This window comes from Arachis hypogaea, chromosome 6, assembly GCF_003086295.3.
Source record: "Arachis hypogaea cultivar Tifrunner chromosome 6, arahy.Tifrunner.gnm2.J5K5, whole genome shotgun sequence".
Lineage (NCBI taxonomy): Eukaryota > Viridiplantae > Streptophyta > Magnoliopsida > Fabales > Fabaceae > Arachis > Arachis hypogaea.
This window is the reverse complement of record NC_092041.1, coordinates 107,352,914-107,373,002: the sequence shown is the minus strand read 5'-3', so window position 1 is coordinate 107,373,002 and position 20,089 is coordinate 107,352,914. Positions and strand designations below refer to the sequence as shown.

Here is a 20,089-nt window from a genome sequence, read left to right as displayed (position 1 = left end):
GTTGATGAGTTGATTTGTGCGGAACTTCCTAATCCTATGAAATTTCCACATTTGTATAGTGTGGTTAGTAAATACATGATTCATGGCCCTTGTGGTAGGATAAGACCAACTTCTCCATGCATGAAAGATAGAAGATGCTCCAAGTTTTATCCGAAGCAGTTTGTTAATTATACGAGTTTTGATAAAGATGGTTATCCTATTTACAAGCGTCGAGATATTGGTGTTACAGTTAAAAGTTATGGTGTTGATCTTGATAATAGATTTGTTGTTCCATATAATTCATTATTGTTGATGAAGTACCAGGCTCATATCAATTTGGAATTTTGCAACAAGTCAAATGTTATAAAGTATCTTTTCAAGTACATTAACAAGGGTCCAGATCATGTAACTGCAATCATTAGTCATTTAACTAAGACAACTCATTCTTTTAAAGTGGTTGATGAGATCAAACAATATTATGATTGTCGGTATCTTTCACCTTGTGAATCTATGTGGAGAATTTTTGCATATGAAATTCATCATAGATGGCCACTTGTGCAAAGACTCAGATTTTATTTACCTAATCAGCAGCATGTTGTGTTTGATGATCATGATACTATTGGCTCTGTTTGAATAAGAAATAGAGATTTGATGACAATGTTTACTGCTTGGATGATGGCTAATCGAACATATGTTGAAGGACGAACACTAACATATGCTGAGTTCCCAAGTAAATTCGTTTATGATTTACAATCTCGACAGTGAAAACCAAGAAAAAGGGGATTTTCTATAGGAAGATTGAGTTTTGTTCATCCTTCAACTGGTGAGCTGTTCTATATGCGTATGCTTCTCAATGTGCAAAGAGGATGCACCAGTTTTCGAAGTATAAGGACTGTCAATTTTGTTTTATATGATACATTCTAAGAGGCATGTTCTACCATGGGTTTTTTAATAGATGATAATGAGTTTGTCTTGGCTATTAATGAAGCGGCTGAGTTATCTTCTGGCGCCCAATTGAAAAAAACTTTTTGTTTCATTGTTAATATCTAGTTCTGTCTCTAGGCCCGTTTTAGTTTGGAATCAAACTTGGAAATATTTATCTGATGATATCATTTATTACAGACGAAGTGAGCTTCATTTTCCAGGTTTTACTTAATCTTTAGTTTATCTTTTTTATTTATAGGATTAAGAAAAACTCTTAACAATAAATAAATAGAAAATGATATGCACAAAGTTTGGAATACATACATAGCATGATAGGGAAAATTTTCAAATACTACAAGTTTTTGATATCTTGATGAATTTATTAACTGAAAAAAAAATATATTGCAGGAATAACAATGACTGACGAAGAGTTACAAACATTTTGTCTAATAGAGATAGAGAAATTGCTACAGGCCAATGAAAAATCATTAAGAGATTTTGCTGGTATGCCGCTTCCTAATGTTAATTTGGTCTCACAATTTAGTAATTTTATGGTGTTGCGTGAATTAGAATATGACATTTTTGTGATGCTTGAAGAACACGATTCAAATTTTTCAAAGTTGAATGAAGAACAGAAGTCAATCTATGATAGGATTATACATTGTGTTACTAACAAGGAACACGGGTTGTTTTTCATTTATGGGTTTGGTGGGACTGAAAAAACTTTTTTGTATAGACTCTTATCTGCCAAATTGCGTTCTCAAAGAAGAATTGTTATTAATGTTGCTTCAAGTGGAATTGATTCATTATTGTTACCTGATGATAAGACAACTCATTCTATGTTTGGTATCCCAATTGAATTGAATTGATCGGCACATTTGCTTTCGGATGTTGCAGCCTTTGCCATTTCCTTATTTTCCTTATGAGCTGCTGGATGGGAAGCTACCCCCGCCAATAGTATGGATATTTTAGAATAGAGATTCTTGGGGCTTTGGTTTCCATCCAATTGATATGGTTGCTTGCTGGAATTCTGGTATACAAAGCAGTCGACAGAATGGTAGCTGGTCCTCGTGAGGATGGTTTTCTAATGTTTTTAGTTTCTGCATTTGGTCTGGTGGTTAACATCATCATGGCTGTGCACGGCCACGGCCAAGCTTTCGCATGGAAGTTGATCGTTCCTCAGAATCTTTAGAGATGGATCCTGCATTTGCAAAAAGACATGGCGCTTCACTACAGATCTTACTCCCTCCTGGATTCCTTGTTTCATCATGATCTCCACTTATTTCAATGACTTGTGCATCCTTAGAGCCATGTGCTTCCATCTACAATATATACTAAAAATAATACAATCTTTAGAGTTGGAAAGAAAAGATAACAATAGCATAAACTCCTCCTATCATTAAAGAAGCAATACCAATAATAGCAGGCATCAACAATTTAATGAATTTTCTAAACCAATCATCAGACAAATTGAATGTAGATGAATTTTCAATAGAATTTCCACTCTTGTGGTTCAATCAAATGACACAATTCAATTAATGACTGAATTTGATACCACCCTTCGATGTACATAACAAGTCACTACCGGCACAAAAAAGTTATTTTCAGACTTGATTAAACAATTACTATAATTTTACATAAAAATTAGAGACAGAGCCTCATAAAGTAAAGGGGGGTGATGACCCCTAACCTTTAAATATTTCTTGAAGATCATCTATATTTTTCAGTTTAGTTCTCCGTGATTTTTTAATTTTGGCCCCCCTTACAAAACCAACTTAGCTCTGTACCTGATAAAAATCTCTTTGAATTATGGAACTAAAAGTGATCAAATGAGTACGAATATGAATTTAAATTCCTATTAAAGGAAGATCACGAGACATTTTTAGAATTGTTCAGCAGCATGTATCCTTATTGTGACTAGACTCATCAAACTAGAAGGCCTTGCAAAGCCTCTAATTGCAACCTTAGCCCAAAAACATCATATATGTTAGAAACAAGAGAGATATATGAGAAAAGTGTTTTGTGTATTATTCAAGATGATAAAAGGTACAATATACAAGGGGTATTTATAGGTGCTAAATAAATCAGAGTAATAAAGACATAGAATCCTATAATTAATATATGATATACTGTATAAATATAGACGATACTAATTGGTATAAATTGATGCTAATGATTCTCTAACATCCCCCCTCAAACTCAAGTGGGAGCTTAGGATACCAACTTGAGTTTGGATAACAAAGTCCGGAAACGAGTTGGGTGATGAGCTTTCGTGAAGATATCAGCAGTCTGATCTAGTGTTCCAACAACAATAAGACAAACAGCATCAATAAGGATACGTTGCCGAACAAAGTGACAATCAATCTCAATGTGTTTGGTGCGTTCATGAAATACATCATTATGGGCGATCTGAATAGCACTGCGGTTATCACAAAAAATATCAGTAGGGGACGACTGAGGAGCACCCAGATCCTCGAGAAGCCAACGAACCGAGATAACTTCAGCAGTGATGTCAGCGAGGGAACGGTACTCAGCTTCTGTGCTTGAGCGAGCAGTGAATGTTTGCTTCTTAGCACGCCAAGAAATGAGAGCGTCGCCAAGAAAGAAATAGTAACCAGTAGTAGAACGACGATCAGTGGGATCACCAACCCAATCAGCATCGGAGTAAGCCTAAAGAGACAAAGAGGAATGAGCAGAAAAATAAAGGCCATGAAATAGAGTGCCTTTGATGTAGCGAAGAATGCGAAGAACTGCCGCATAGTGAGTAGTACGAGGAGCTGACAAGAACTGGCTAAGTACATGAACCAGATAGGCGATGTCTGGTCGGGTGACAGTCAAGTAGACGAGACCACCAACTAACTATCGATAGAGAGTCGGATTATCCAAAATAGTGCCATCCATAGGGGTAAATCGAACATTAGGCTCAAGAGGAGTAGACTCAGTGCGACTATCTGTAATCCCAGCACGAGCAAGAAGATCTGAAGCATACTTAGCCTGAGAGAGATAGATGCCATCATCGGTGGAGATGATCTTGGGACCAAGAAAATAGCTGAGAGAACCAAGATCTTTCATCTCAAAGGTTCGGTAAAGTGAGGCCTTAAGATCAGAGATACCATCAACATCATCTCCAGTAATGATCATGTCATCAACATACAAAAGTAGAAGAACAACTCGACGTTCGCTTTTACGAATGAAGAGGTCATTCTCATGAGGGCTAGAAGTAAAACCAAGACTGCATATGGTGGTGCTGAACTTGTCAAACCATTCACGAGGAGCTTGCTTAAGTCCATAAAGTGCCTTGCGAAGGAGACAAACCTTATTAGAAGGACAAGGATATCCCGGAGGTGATTTCATATAGACTTTCTTTTTCAAATCCCCATTAAGAAATGCATTCTTCACATCCATCTGACTGAGAGACCATTTTATAACTACGGCAATGGCAAGAAGAGCTCTAACAGACGTAAGATGAGCGACAGGAGCAAAAGTCTCTTCATAATCAATACCATACTCTTGCGTATAACCTTGAGCAACCAAGCGGGCCTTATAGCGGTCAATAGAGTCATCAGAGTGAGTCTTGATCTTGTATACCCATCTACTGTCCACAACTTCTTGATCAGAAGGAGGATCAACTAAATCCCAAATGTGTGCTTTTTCAAGTGCCTGTATTTCTTCCTGCATTGCTTGTTGCCAATTTGGGTTTGAGGAGGCTTCTCTGAATGACTTAGGTTCATGTTGATGAAGGATAGTAGAAAAACAATGATAATCAAGAAGATGAGGAGGTGTATTCCTTACCCTAGAAGAATGAGCGGGAGGAGGAGGCATGACGGTAGGAGCAGGATCATCGTCCGGTCTGGAATCATCGGGAGATGGAGAAGGCGGAAGAACATGAGGCTGTGGAGGGTCACTCAAGATAGAATCTGGAGAATCATCACTAGGAAAAAGATCAATATTGGGGTTAGTAAACAAAGGTGACTGAGTAGTAGGAATGGACTCAAAGGATGAGAACCGAGAAAACATGTGGTGCTCCCAGAAGACAACATGACGAGATATACGAATACGTTTAGAGAGAGGATCCCAACAACGATAACCTTTGTGTTCAGTGTCATAACCAAGGAAACAACACATACGAGTCCGAGGTTCAAGTTTACTATGTTCATGAGGCTGAAGAGAGCAAAACATACACAACCGAAAACTCGAAGAGAACTATAATCTGGGGGGGTATGATAAAGACGCTCAAAGGGAGTAACATTACCAAGAACAGAAAAAGGGAGTCTATTGATAACATGAACAGCAGTAAGAACAGCTTCACCCCAAGTACGCTCAGGACACGAAGAAGAAAGAAGCATTGCACGGACGGAGTCAAGAATGTAACGGTGTTTGCGTTCAGCTCTACCATTTTGTTGAGACGTACCAGGACAAGAAAACTCAGACAAAGTACCCTGTTCTGCAAGAAAGGCTAAGAGTTTGGAATCACAGTATTCCATAGCATTATCACATCGGAAAACCTTAATGACCTTGGAAAAATGAGTTTTAATCATAGTAGCAAAGTTGATATAGATCTGAGGTAACTCATGGCGATTAGTCATCAAATAAACCCAAGTAAAACGGGAATAATCATCAATAAAAATGACAAAGTATCGAGCTCCGCCCATAGAGGCAGTGGGAGCGGGGTCCCAAACATCAGAGTGAATGAGATCAAAAGGAGAGCAAGCAAGAGATGAATTATTGTGAAAAGATAAAGCAGGTTGTTTGGCAATTTGGCAAGAAATGCAATCAAAAGATTCATTTAGAACCTGACCTAAAACACCCTGAGACACAAGAGGACGCAGTTTTCCTAAGGAGGTGTGGGCAAGACGTTGATGCCATAAGTGAAGGGTAGAGGGAGAAGAAGCAGCACAGAGATTTAGTACAGGAGGAATATGAAGATTCTCGAGTTCAAACAACCTTCCGACCTTACATCCAATCCTGATGATTTGTCCCGTCCGAGGATCCTGTACACGACAACCAGAAACGAAAAAAGTGACGTCAAAACCCAGATCAACAAGTTGACCAACAGAAATAAGATTGAAGTTTAATTTGGGAATATAATAAGTATCAGAAAGATTAAGAGTTGACTGGGATATAGAACCCTTGTGTGTTGCGTGCAAGAGGGAGCCATTTGCAGTATTGACAGAAGGTCTATTTGTAGTGGTAGACATGGACGAGAAAATATTACACAACGGAGACATGTGATTAAAGCAACCTGAGTCAAAGTACCATTTAGAATTACTTGGAGGGGTCGATAAAGCAGTAGGGGTATTACCAGAAACAGAGAGAAGACGCTGAAGAAGAGATGCAATATCAGATAGAGAGACAAGAGACGAGTTGAGTGGATCAGGACGTAGTGGGCGTGTAGGACAGGCAGTAATTAAATGTCTCGAGAGCTTACAGTAACGGCAGAACAGCTGTGAACAATAGTAGCTAATATGACCTGTCTGGTGGCATGTGCGACATTCAACAAAAGGACAGTCAGGAAAGAGGTGCCCAGAACGGTTACAATTTCGACAGAATTTATCCTTTCTGTCGGTGGTAGCAAAAACATCTGGATTTTCCATGATAGTGGTCACAAAGATCAAAGAGAGGAGGAAAAACAGCAATTTCAGAGCAGAAAATGAGAAATCAGAGTGCAGAATCGGAAAGAGCTCACCAAAAAATCTTAGGAAGGGTCCCGTTTGTCTGCCACATCAGCGCCACATCAGCAGTGACGTCAGTGCCACGTCAACGGAGCAATGACACGTGGCGGCGTCTGATAGGAGCGACAGGCCACATTGGCGATGATGTGGAATGCGGGCGGGCAACCGAGCTGGGTCGGGTCGGGTCAATCGCGGGTGCGCGGGTCGCTGGGGAAGCTGACGGCGTGACACATGGGCGCTCCAGGATCGTCTGATCAGCAGCAAGATCCAACGGCTACTAAAGCATCTGGGATGAGGAAGAATGAAGGTGGGCAGGGAGCTTCTGGCGGCGCGTGACGGCGCGTCCGGTGGCCGCAGGCGACGATTCCGGCGGCGTTGGAAAGCTGACGAAGAGACGAACACAATGATGCTGGAGGTGATGAACCAAAGCATCGGAAACAGATCGAAAAATGAGGGCAAATAGGCACGGGTGGAATCTGGAAGGAAGATCAACCTGGTAGTGGCAGCGTCTTTTAGCGGTGCGTGGAGGCGTGTCTAGCAGCGGATGGCGGCGGTTCTGGTTGCGATAGAATCACGGCGACAAGACGAACAAGATGGTTACGGGAGTGACGAACTAAAGCGTCGAACAAGAAATGAAAAAAGAGGCCAAAGAACACTGTCGGAAAGGAAAAAAAACATTGGGGCTATGAACTAATATTCATGGAAAAAAAGGCCTAAGCTCTGGATATCATGTTAGAAACAAGAGAGAGATCTGAGAAAAGTGTTTTGTGTATTATTTAGGTTGATAAAAGGTACAATATACATGGGGTATTTATAGGTGCTAAATGAATCAGAGTAATAAAGGTATAAAATCCTATAATTAATATACAGATATACTATATAAATATAGATGATACTAATTAGTCTAAATTGAGGTACAATATACAAGGGGTATTTATAGATGCTAAATGAATTAGAGTAATAAAGGCATAGAATCCTATAATTAATATACAGATATACTATATAAATATAGACGATACTAATTGGTCTAACTTGATGCTAATGATTCTCTAACAATATACAAGTAACTGCTTTATGATCTAACAACCCCCTAATCTTGAACCCAAATATAAGAGCAAGGATATGAATTATCAAATAAAATAGTTAACCCAAAATTTACCAACCATTGAACAGTTTAATTAGTCATCATGTGGTTGTTAAGAGCAAGATAATCATTGATTCACTAATTAATTTCACTTCCGCAAAAGATAAAATAAGAAAAAGACATAACCGAATCAGCTGAGACCAAGAACAAACAGGTGGTGGGTGTCATTAATCAATTAGCAAAATTCACATTGAAATCACTCTGAATGAGCTGGTTATAGCTATAACAAACATACATTTACAAAACAATTAGCGGCAACATTGGCGGTCCGATAAAGCATGTAATACTGTCGTGTAAAAAACCGGTGAAAACCGTTGACATATTTTTTTTGACATATTTTTGTTGACCTTATTGGATACAGTTTATCATATTTTACAAGTATGATATCTATCAAACTATGTAAAAGTTAGTTTTGGCTTTAATTTTACTTTGTTTATATACTTTTTCTTTTAATAGGTATCCAGGTTTTAAATATGATGTTATTCTTTTTTGGGAGCAGAATCATAATTCTGTTAAAAAACAAAAGCAATAGTCATTATTTTATATTGATCGCAAAGACAATTGACCAATAGTTAGTTTAAAAAATTTATTATACTATTTTTTTAAGCATGTAATTCTATGAATTTTCGAAGAGTTTACGAAGAGGTCAAAGGCTCAAAGCTCAACATAAATGACCTTTGATCTTTTGGTATATGCATATGTAAAAAAGAAGAAAAATAAAGAATACTGAAACATCAAATAAAGAAGAAAATAAAGGAAAAAATAAAAATAAAAAAAACTAACAAAAGAATAAGAAAAAATGAAGAATTTAAGCAAAGTATATCTTTTTTAAAATTCACTTCTATATCATTGTGTGTTACATGACTTAACACTTCTACTAGTTAGTTAGTATAGTGGGTTTATGTGTATACTGTTGGTTACAAAATGTAACAGTGACTTAGTTACTTTGTACAAGAGAGAAAAATTAGTTAGCAGAGTAGAGTAATTAGTCACTATATATATCAACAGTATTATTTTGTATGGTCAGTTTTTGCATTCCCATTTTTACGTAGAATGGTGATTGAGATATGAATAAGAAACACACTCTCCCTTCTCTGAGTTTCGTGAAGTCGCTCTTTCACCTTCCAGAACTCACCACTTTCACATGGTGCGGTGAGCGTGGATGGAAGGGTTGAGAAACTTCGAAAGAAACTTGAATGCAACTTTGATTTCGTCTCCCTGCTGATTCAATTAACTTGCATGCAGTTTCAATTCCTTCTTCCTGCAAATTCAATTTCATCTTCTTCTCCTTCTTTCTTTCCTCTTCGATTTCATCTTCTTCTCCGTTTCTTCTTCTTCTTTGTTTCTTCTTCTTCTTTGTTTCTTCTTCCTTCTCCCTTGAACTCACACAATAGAGACTGATGAGAGCTACTTTGTTTTGCACAAAATTAGTCCAGACAAATAGTGATCCAATCAGTGAGTTCTAGGGCAAAAATTCTACAAATCCATCAGTTCTTGAAATTTTCTTTAAAATTGAATCCAGAGCAAGAAATTGAAGAAATGGCGTCAGATAACAATCCATCGTTCTCTTCTGTAGATATCCAGGCTCTTGCAAGTTTGGTTAACCAGATCAATCTTATGCAATCGAATGCAACAAGAACGCAATCAAATCCTGCATTGGATCCAGTAGGTCCCTATTTTCTACATCTCGAAAAAAATTCAGGTTCTTCTTTACTTTCGACTCCTTTAGTAGGAAACAATTACCAAATTTGGAAGAAAGCTATGTGGAGAGCACTTACATCAAAGAATAAATTAGGATTTGTAGATGGATCAATTAAAAAACCTGAAAGAGGAACTGCGTTGTTTAAAGCATGGGAATGATCTAACACATATGTGGTTTCTTTGATTAATCAATCTTTAAGCCCTAAGATAACTAAGAGTGTAGTGTGGATAAATTCTGCTGAGGAATTGTGGAAAGAATTAAAGCATAGGTACTGTCACGGAGACATATATAGAATTGCAGAACTAGAGGAAGATCTATTTGCTACAAGACAAGGAAAGTTAACAATTACTGCTTACTATACAAAATTAAAAGAGATTTGGAAGAATTAGATAATTTGCACCCGATCCCGATCTGCTCAAGATGTTCTAAAAACTGCACCTGTGAATTGAATATATTGAGAGGTTATAAGGAAGAATCAAGTGTTGTAAGACTCTTGCGTGGATTAAATGATCAATATTCTACTGTACGATCTCAAATCATGCTGATGAAACCATTGCCCAAGGTAGATGCAGTTTTTTCTGATTTGCTTCAGCAAGAAAGGCAGTTTAACATGAATGAAATGGTTGAAGGGAAGACATTGATAACCAATGCAAGAATCGATGGTGGAATTATTAGAGGAAGGGGTAGAGGCAAAAGAGGTAGGGGAGGCTATGGCAATTATCACAAGACTGGAAGAGGTTCAAAACAGTGCAGTTATTGTGGCAAAAATGGCCATCTAATAGACACATGCTATAAAAAGCATGGATTCCCTCCTCATTTCAAGAATGGTGGTGCCTCTATCAACAATTTGGTTGCTGAAGAAAGTGATGATAACAGCAATCAATCTCAAGAAGTATTCGGCAATTCTGAGCTTGGCTTTACTTTAGAACAAAAGGAAGCATAATTAACTCTCTTAAATAAGCAAGATGCACAACCAAAGCATAGCGTAAATCAAATTATTGCCACCACACTTCCGTCAAACCAAGGTATCTCTTACATAATGTCAATGTCCACTTTCAGTCCAAAATCCTGGGTCATTGACTCAGGTGCTACAAATCATGTTGCTTATTCAAAGTCATTTTTCAGTGTCTATATCAAATAAAACCTGTTCTTATTAATATGCCTGATGGTACTAGTACAATAACCCAATATACAGGAACCATAGTATTCTCGGACCAATTTAAATTGTTTCATGTGTTTTTCATTCCAACATTCAAATTTAATCTAATATCTGTGTCTAAATTGACTGCTGATTCAAAATTAAAACTTACATTTGATGAATTTGGATGTGAAATTTAGGAAAAGATTACCATAAAGACAATTGGTGTAGCTGAACAGAGAAGAGGCTTGTATGCTTTTGAAAACCTCACACCTGTTCAAGCTGCATCTTCATCTGTTCTTCCATCTACATCTGCACTAGCTATTCAACCTGCACAATCTGCATCTTCATCTGTTCTTTCATCTGCATCTGCACTAGCTGTTCAGCCTGCATAATTAGATAACTCTGAGCTCTGGCACCTCAGATTAGGACACATACCTCATGATATGATTATTGTAATGAAAAAAGAATACAATAACTTGAATTTTTCTGCTTGTAATAATCCTTGTGACTCATATCACTATGCAAAACAAAAAAGATTATCATATGCAACTAGAGTTTCAAAAAGTGAAAATAAATTTGACATTATCCATATGGACATTTGGGGACTTATAAATACAGCTTCAATTTCTAGTTTCAAGTATTTTTTAATTGTGGTTGATGACAAAAGTAGATTTACATGGCTATATTTTATGAAATCAAAAGGAGAAGCCGCTGATTTAGTAAAAAATTATGTTAAAATGGTTGAAACTCAGTTTGGCATGGTAATTAAAAAGGTTAGAACAGATAATGGAAATGAATTTAAGGGTATAATACATCAAACTACCTGTGTTGAGACTCCTCAACAAAATGGCATAGTAGAGAGAAAATATCAACACATTTTAGAAATTACAAGAGTATTGATGTTTCACTCAAACATGCCTAAAAGGTTCTGGAACTTTGCAGTAGGACATTCAGTGCATCTTTACAGTGTTAAGAGTAGAAACATTTTCATTTCTAGAAATGTTCAATTCTATGAAAATTTTTTCCCATTTGCATTATAGAAATTTTCAAGCAATGATGAAAATAATAGACAAATGCAAACTGTCCCGAAATTGCATCATGCATCTTTATCCGAGGATCCATTTCTAGATTTGGATGAACTTCTTTTTTCCAAGGTTGGTTAGATACCATGCATCTATCATCTCATTTAGATTCTACCTCACATACTCAAACCAATCCCAATAACAATTTACATCCATCACCATATTGCCACACTAACTCAAACATGCATCCATATCCTGACATAGCATCACAACCTAGAAGACCCTTAAGAGAAAGAAGACGTCACACATACCTCAATGATTATCACTGCAATAGCATGAATGCATCAGCAAATGATTTTTCTAACATTTCACACAATTCATCGTGTTCTTCTCAAGAATTTTTTGAAAATTACACAAATATGTTACTAAATGAGGCAGATCAAATTTTTGACATGTCTTCCATTCTTTTCTTTGAGTTTGAGTCCCCAGTTCCTCTCCTTTTTTTATCACCTGAGTCAATCACACAAAAATCCAACCAGGCCAAATACAAAGAACCAAAAACCTATGCTGAGGCAGTTTGTGATTCGAACTGGCAAGAAGCTATCAATGCAGAATTAATTGCTCTAAAGGAAAACCAGACTTGGACTCTTACCAAGCTTTCTCATGCTAAAAAGATAATAGGGTGCAAATGGGTGTTCAGGTTGAAATTGAATCCTGATGGATCTATGGAGAGATACAAGGCAAGACTGGTAGCTCAAGGCTTCACCCAAATATCAGGGGTGGATTACTTTGAAACCTACAGTCTCGTGGTAAAAATGAGAGCACTGAGGATAATTTTGTCAATAGCAGCCGTAAAGAATTGGTTTGTACACCAATTAGATGTCAACACTGCATTTTTACATGGAGATTTAGTTGAAGAAGTATACATGTGACCCCCTCCAGGTTTAACATTGCCTTTACCAGACTTAGTTTGTAGATTAGACAGATCCTTGTATGGTTTGAAGCAGGCCAGTAGACAATGGAACACCAAATTATCAACCACTTTGATCGATTTTGACTACACTAAATCTCGAAATGATTATAGTCTCTTCACAAAATGTCATGGTTCATAATTCACAGCCATCTTGGTATATGTAGATGACTTAATCATTGCTGGAAATAACATAGATGAAATTGGGTCCGTCAAGAAGCACTTGCATGATTTATTTAAGATCAAAGATTTGGGTGACTTAAACTTTTTTCTATGCCTTGAAATAGCTCGAAGCAAGAGGGGCATTGCAGTATGTCAACGAAAATATTGCATCGACCTGTTGAAGGAGTATGGATTAATGGATGCAAAGGCAGCAACTACACCAATGGATTACACAATAAAATTGGCAAAAGATTCAAGGAGTTTACTCAATTCAGCATCTGAATACAGAAGATTAGTAGGAAGATTACTCTATTTGACCAATACTCGACCTGATATTGGATATGCAATAGGAAAATTAAGCCAAATCTTAGACTGTGCTACTGACAAACACTTTGAAGCAGCCATCAGAGTATTAAGATACCTCAAGGCCAAACCTGCCCTGGGTCTAATGTTCTCATCCCAAACTGACTTGAAACCAACTGGTTTTTTAGATAGTGATTGGGGAGCCTGCTCAGACACAAGGAGATCAATTTTAGGGTATTGTTTTTTTTATAGGAACTTCTATTGTATCCTGGAAAAGCAAGAAACAAAATACAGTGGCCAGTTCTTCATGTGAGGCAAAGTATAGGGCCCTTGCAATGGCCATCAGAAAAGCACAGTGGATCACCAATATACTTGGAGACTTGAAGATTGAATTGAGTAAGCCAATAGCAATATACTGTGATAGTCAATCGGCCTTGCATGTTGCGGCCAATTCAGTTTTTCATGAAAAAACTAAGCATATAGAGATGGATTGTCATGTTGTTCGAGACAAATGGCAAGAACAAGTGACAAAATTGCTTCCTGTTTCAACTGTTAATCAAACTATAGATATATTGACTAAAGCCTTAACTCCAAAGATGTTTCAAGACTGTCATGACAAGCTCACAATGATGGATGTAACTAATTCTGGCTTGAGAGGGGGTGTTACATGACTTAACACTTTTACTAGTTAATTAGTGTAGTGGGCTTATGTGTATAGTGTTGGTTACAAAATGTAACAATGACTTAGTTACTTTGTACAGTAGAGAAAAATCAGTTAGCAGTAGAGTAATTAGTGACTATATATATCAACAATATTATTTTGTATGGTCAGTTTTTGCATTCCCATTTTCAAGTAGAATGGTGATTGAGATGTGAATAAGAAACACACTCTCCCTTCTCTGAGTTTTGTGAAGTCGCTCTTTCACCTTCCAGAACTCACCACTTTCACATTGTGAATAAAAAATTACCACTTAACTATGTTAAAAATATTCATTAATAACAACTCTAATACAATTCAAATTTTATAAGATAGTTGGCTCATAAAATTTGTATATTTTATAAATATACAAATCGATTGAGACTTGAGAATGGTATCATGCATGTGTTAATGTTGCAAGTGTGAGGAGTGTTAAGTTAGTCCTACATTAAAGAAAGCAAAGAAGAGTGAGGAGTTTATAAGATGAGAGACCCATTAACTTAACACCTTAAAGTTTTGAGTTGAATGTGATGTATTCTCATTTTATGTTCTCTCGCCCACGGTTGGCCCAACTTAAGGAGTATTCAAGGTGAAGTATCGAAATCTTCCGGACAAAGGTGTCATGTAATAGAGTGTAATAATTAGATTAAACATCAATATAATAAAAGAGATTAATCACATCATTTTTTTTGTATATTAAGCAAATTAAATCTTTTAATAAATATATATTAATGTTTTTATTAAGAAACTATACATAAATACAATAAAGTACATTAAGTACAAAATTTATATACAATGCGGGCCATATACTAATCTGGAAAGTGGGTTGCTGGAGATGGAAGAAGTAGTGGCTGTTCATGAGCTGCATATATAGGCCATAACCGTCGGTAAAATCTTACTAGCTTGCCATGTTAAAATCAGATCCGACGCGGATGCAGACATGGTCTTAGACAAGGTTATTGACTACATCGAAAGGGTCCCATAACATCAGCCATGTTACAATACAGATAGAGCGTTAGTTCTTTTTTCCGTCAGGTGTTGAGATTATGAGGAAAGGATTTAGTCTAGACCTACAAGCATTATTGTCATAGAGAAATTTGAGTTCTAGAAGCATGATAATGCCCCCAAATCTAAACTAAATCCTTCCTTCATAATCTCAACACCTCACAGAAAAAAGAACTAACGCTCTGTCTGTATGTATTGTAACATGGTTGATGTTATGGACCCTTTCGATGTAGTCAATAACCTTGTCTAGGACCATGTATGCATCCGCATCGGGTCTGATTTTAACATGACAAGCTAGTAAGATTTTACCGACGGTTATGGCCCATATATGCAGCTCATGAACAGCCACTACTTCTTCCATCTCCAGCAGCCCACTTTCCAGCTTAGTAGCATCGATCTCTGCGGTGTGCTCTCCATCAGAACCTCCAATATGATTCGAAGCATATTGATAGTCGTCCCCAGAACAATTACCAAAAAGATTAGAGTACAGATCAAATCAACTATCTGCCACTCAGGCTTATACCATATGATTTCTCCACCGATCGTTACACCAACGCTTTGGATAGAGTCCCCAAGGACATGGAGATAAGCCCCCTGTACATTTATGTTCCATGGCTTCTTCTTCTCCGGTTCGGGTTCACCAAGAAGTGGTTTAATAACATCCTTGTGAGCATGATTATGCCCATGATGTCCCTCTTTTGCAGGCTCTTCATCACCATGGTGTGTGTGATCATCATGAGCATGATGGTGCACGTCATTTGTATGATGATGATCATGTGTAGACAAGGTGAATCCATGGCTAAGGCCATGGAACCATATATTTTGTAAGAAAATAATCTTTCATATAAATATACCCTATGTTTCTTTAACTGCATAAGGGATTATATGAATGGAGGGACATTAATGCTTCTAACTATTTTTTTCATGCATTAATTAAGGTGAGTAGGGAACCACCAATGTTTGGTAACGGTAGATTTCACATTACCAAAAGCGCAGCACATCAAATTTCAGAACCCAAATAACATATATAGCTTTCTCATTTGCAACATAAAAGACAGAAAAGCAAGGTCCTCGCGAAGTAAATTATAGTTTTGTTCTGTTTTATTTATTGTATGGCATACTATATTAAAAAGATTCGTATAGTTTATATCTTCGTCCTTTTTAATTTTTTTTTAAACAAAAATACTAGTTATACAGAAATACCTTAAAAATATTAGTTATACCTTAAAATAATTTACGAAAATTAGCTATCATATATATTTATATATATAAATATATGTAACTTAATTTATTTAAATATATATTTTATATTTTAATATATATTTTATATTAATAATTAATTTTGATATACATCATGAATAATAATTTTTTAAGGTTTCGGTCTACAAAATAGCACAAGCAACCACCAATGTTAAAATAAACATTAAAAGAAAAATAGAGTACTTAAAACTAGGGTTAGAAATGAGTCAAGTCAGCTCATAAATCGGTTCGAATTCGACTTGTTAATAGCTTGATAAGCTAAGCTCGTGAGCTAGTGAGCGCCGTCAAGGCGGAGTTCAAACCAGTAGCCCAAATGAGAAGGAAAATGTCACGAGAAAGAGCCGAGGAGGTGGCCAGGCAGACGGCCAGCCTCCTTGAAGCAGGATTCATACGAGAACTCGGCTAATCAACTTAGCTGTCGAACGTAGTCCTAGTTAAAAAACACAATGGAAAATGGAGGATGTGTGTGGATTACTCTGACCTTAACAAAGCATGTCCCAAGGACTCCTACCCCCTACCCAACATAGATGCGCTCGTCGACGCGGGGGCGGAATATCAGTATCTGAGCTTCATGGATGCTTACTCTGCCTACAATCAGATACCGATGCACAGGCCAGACGAGGAGAAAATGGCGTTCATAACGCTAGGGGGAACATACTGCTACAAGGTAATGCCATTCGGGCTGAAGAACGCGGGGGCCACCTACCAAAGGTTGATGAACAAGATATTCAGCGACCTTACAGGCAAAACGGTGGAGGTATACGTAGACGATATCCTGGTAAAGACCACCCAGCCTAATGACCTCACAAGCAACCTAGAAAACGTGTTCGCCTCACTTCGACAACACGGCATAAGGCTCAACCCACTCAAATGTGCCTTTGCCATGGAAGCAGGAAAATTCTTAGGACCTAAAGGGGAGTAGAGGCCAACCCAGAAAAGTGTCAAGCAATACTCCAACTGAAGAGCCCGAGGTGTGTCAAGGACGTTTAGAGGTTGGTCGGAAGGCTCACAGCGATGTCCCGTTTCCTCGGGGCGTCGACTGCTAAGGCATTACCATTCTTCAATTTGATGAAGAAAGGGGTAGCTTTCGAGTGGACCCCGGCGTGTGAAGAGGCTTTCGAACACTTCAAGAAAATACTGGCATCACCACCTGTCCTCGGGAAGCCCAAGAACGGCGAACCGTTATACTTGTACTTGGCCATAACGGACGAAGCAATGGCAACGGTCTTGGTGCGGGAAGAAGGAAAGACCCAACAACCAATTTACTTTGTGAGCAAAGCATTGCAAGGAGCGGAACATAGGCATAGCAAATTGGAGAAGCTAGCACTTGCAATCCTAACCTCTTCCCGTGGATTACGACAGTACTTCCAAAGTCACAAAGTGGTCGTTAGGACAGACCAAGCAGTTCGCTAGGTCCTCCAGAAGCCCGACTTAGCGGGAAGAATGATGACCTGGGTTGTCGAGCTGTCCCAATACAACTTGCAATATGAGCCTAGGCATGCGATCAAAGCACAGGTCGTGGCCAACTTCTTGGTGGAGAAGACGGGAGACCCAACCGAGCCACCGAACACACGGTGGAAGCTTCATGTAGACGGAGCTTCCAACCAGACGTCCGGCGGGGCCGGGATAATCTTGGAAAGCCCCACTGGATTCTTTTACGAGCAGTCAATCAAGTTCAAATTCCCGGTGTCAAACAACCAAGCGGAATACGAGGCCCTCCTGGGCAGACTGGCCCTGGCTAAAGAAGTTGGAGCCACGAGACTCGAAGTGTGTAGTGATTCACAGGTCGTGACTTCGCAGATAAATGGAACATATCAGGTCAGAGACTCGTTGCTACAAAAATATCTGGAGAAGGTCAGAGAGCTAACCGGGCAATTTGAGGAAGTCTTAGTGCAGCACGTCCCGAGAGAGAGGAACACGCGTGCAGACCTCTTATCGAAGCTGGCAAGTACAAAGCTAGGAGCGGGAAACTGATTTCTCATCCAAGGATTGGTAAGAGAGCCGACAGTCACCCTCCACATAGCAAAGGTAGACCCCTCTTGGATAGACCCGATCACTGACTTCCTGGAAAGCGGCATGCTCTTCGAAGACGAGAAGTTGGCAAGAAGTCTGAGAAGGGAGGCGGCTAAATATACCATGATACAAGGCCAGCAATTCAAAAAAGGGCTTAGCCAACCCCTACTGAAGTGCCTGCCTCCTGATCAAACGGACTACGTGTTACGAGAAGTCCGCGAGGGATGCTATGGCCGCCACATCGGGGGGAAGGCCCTAGCAAGAAAGCTCATCAGAGCCGGCTACTACTGGCTGTTAATGATGAAGGATTCTAAAGACTTCGTGAGAAAGTGCATCAAATGCTAGGAGAACGCCAATTTTCACAAGGCACCAGCAGCCGAACTATGTCTGTTGACATCCTCCCGACCTTTCTCTCACTGGGGAGTCGACCTCCTAGGACCCTTCCCGGTCAGTCTAGGACAGGTCAAGTACTTTATAGTCGCTATTGACTATTATACCAAGTGGATAGAGGCCGAACCACTGGCGAGCATATCCTCAGCCAACTGTAGAAACTTTATGTGGAGGCAAGTGATAACCAGGTTCGGAATCCCTGAAGTCGTCGTGTCAGATAACGGAACCCAATTCGTCGACAAGAGGTTCGGAGAATTCTTAGCTGGCTTGGGGATAAAGCAAAAGTTCTCGTCAGTAGAACACCCCGAAACAAACGGTCAAGTCGAGGCAGCTAACAAAGTTATTTTACAAGGCCTCAAAAAGTGACTTGACCACAAGAAAGGGGGATGGGAAGATGAGTTGGCTTCAGTCCTTTGGTCTTACCGAACTACGCAGCAGTCATCCACCGGCAAAACCCCTTTCCGTCTCACTTACGGGGTAGATGCAATGATAGCTATCGAAATTGGTGAGCCAAGCCCGCGGCTACTTTTGGGAGGAGTCGAAGAGGTCGTGGAAAAGGATCTAGTTGATGAAACCATAGAAATGACCCACTTTTCGAAAACGGCATTGAAGCAAAGAATGGCCCTACGCTACAACGCCAGGGTACTCAAGAGAGAGTTTGAACAGAACGACCTGGTCTTGAGGCGCAACGATGTAGGCCTCCCGACCAGAGGGGAAGGAAAGCTGGCGGCAAACTGGGAAGGCCCATACAAGGTAAAAGAGGCAATCGGCAGAGGTGCCTATAAGCTGGAACGACTCGATGGCAAAGAAGTTCCTAGAACATGGAATGCGGGGAACCTGAGAAGGTTTTACTCTTAGGTTGAGCTCAACGACCTGACGATCTCCCGTGATCAGTAAGGTCCCTATCACTAATGGGTAACCAGAAAACATTATCCAAACTCTTGTTTCAAATGTTTGTTATCATCATGTATATTTGTCTAATTTCCGATTAAGGTTAACTTCACGTTTAAATCTGTTCTATTATTTTACGTCATACTACGATTGCGAACGACAACACGGTATCCCGGGATTGATCACCCCAGGAACCAGAAAATATAACGCAATAAAATGGATATAGCAATAAAAGCCACGACCTGGCTTTGCCGACTACCAACACAACGGTAAAATGCACATAATCGGATATCCAAGTGCCGACGAAACGACTATAAAATGTCATAAAAATAAGTCACACTTACAACCCAACAAAATGGCTAACATTTGTAAGAAATTCAGAGGTTACAAACCAGGATCCACAAAGATATAAAACTACAAGGCTAAAGAAGTCCAAGCTACAAAGGTCACTTCCTCAGCATGTCGATGATTTTGCCATCCTTAATAATCTTGAAAACTCCAATCGCCGACGTATCAAAGTCGGGAGCCACCACCTTCACCTGAGCCTTAAGAGCCTCTTCAGTCATCAGGATGGCGCTCTTCCCCTGCTTCACAACCTCTTTGTGCTTCCCCTTCCATTCTTCAGCCTCTGCCCGAGCAGCCTTGGCCAACGAGACAGCCTCGCCGCGATCCTTCTCCAGCGCAGTCGCCCGACCTTGCGCAGAGTTGAGCTGACTCTCCAAAGTCATCTCCCGCTCGGTCAACCGAGAAATGGCAGCATCTGAAGTCTTCAATTTTTTCTCAGCCGCCATGGCCCTCTCTTCGGCAGCTCTGA

At 39.1% G+C, this 20,089-nt stretch overlaps 3 protein-coding genes and 1 pseudogene across 3 annotated transcripts; 3 read left to right on the top strand and 1 right to left on the bottom strand.

Annotated features, from left to right (window-relative positions):
- The first annotated feature begins 75 nt into the window (after window positions 1–75).
- LOC140173752 (uncharacterized) lies at window positions 76–612 on the top strand. Its single transcript, XM_072198325.1, has one exon. The coding sequence runs from the start codon at window positions 76–78 to the stop codon at window positions 610–612; it is 537 nt and encodes a 178-aa protein (XP_072054426.1).
- Window positions 613–14,428: 13,816 nt separating this feature from the next.
- On the bottom strand, window positions 14,429–15,561 carry LOC112805889 (metal tolerance protein 1-like; annotated as a pseudogene).
- Window positions 15,562–17,427: 1,866 nt separating this feature from the next.
- LOC140173751 (uncharacterized) lies at window positions 17,428–17,955 on the top strand. Its single transcript, XM_072198324.1, has one exon. The coding sequence runs from the start codon at window positions 17,428–17,430 to the stop codon at window positions 17,953–17,955; it is 528 nt and encodes a 175-aa protein (XP_072054425.1).
- Window positions 17,956–18,117: 162 nt separating this feature from the next.
- LOC140173750 (uncharacterized) lies at window positions 18,118–19,242 on the top strand. The gene is made up of 3 exons (XM_072198323.1): window positions 18,118–18,323; window positions 18,573–18,723; window positions 18,820–19,242. Exons 1-3 carry the CDS (start codon window positions 18,118–18,120, stop codon window positions 19,240–19,242), a joined length of 780 nt encoding a protein of 259 aa, XP_072054424.1.
- The last annotated feature ends 847 nt before the right edge of the window (window positions 19,243–20,089 follow it).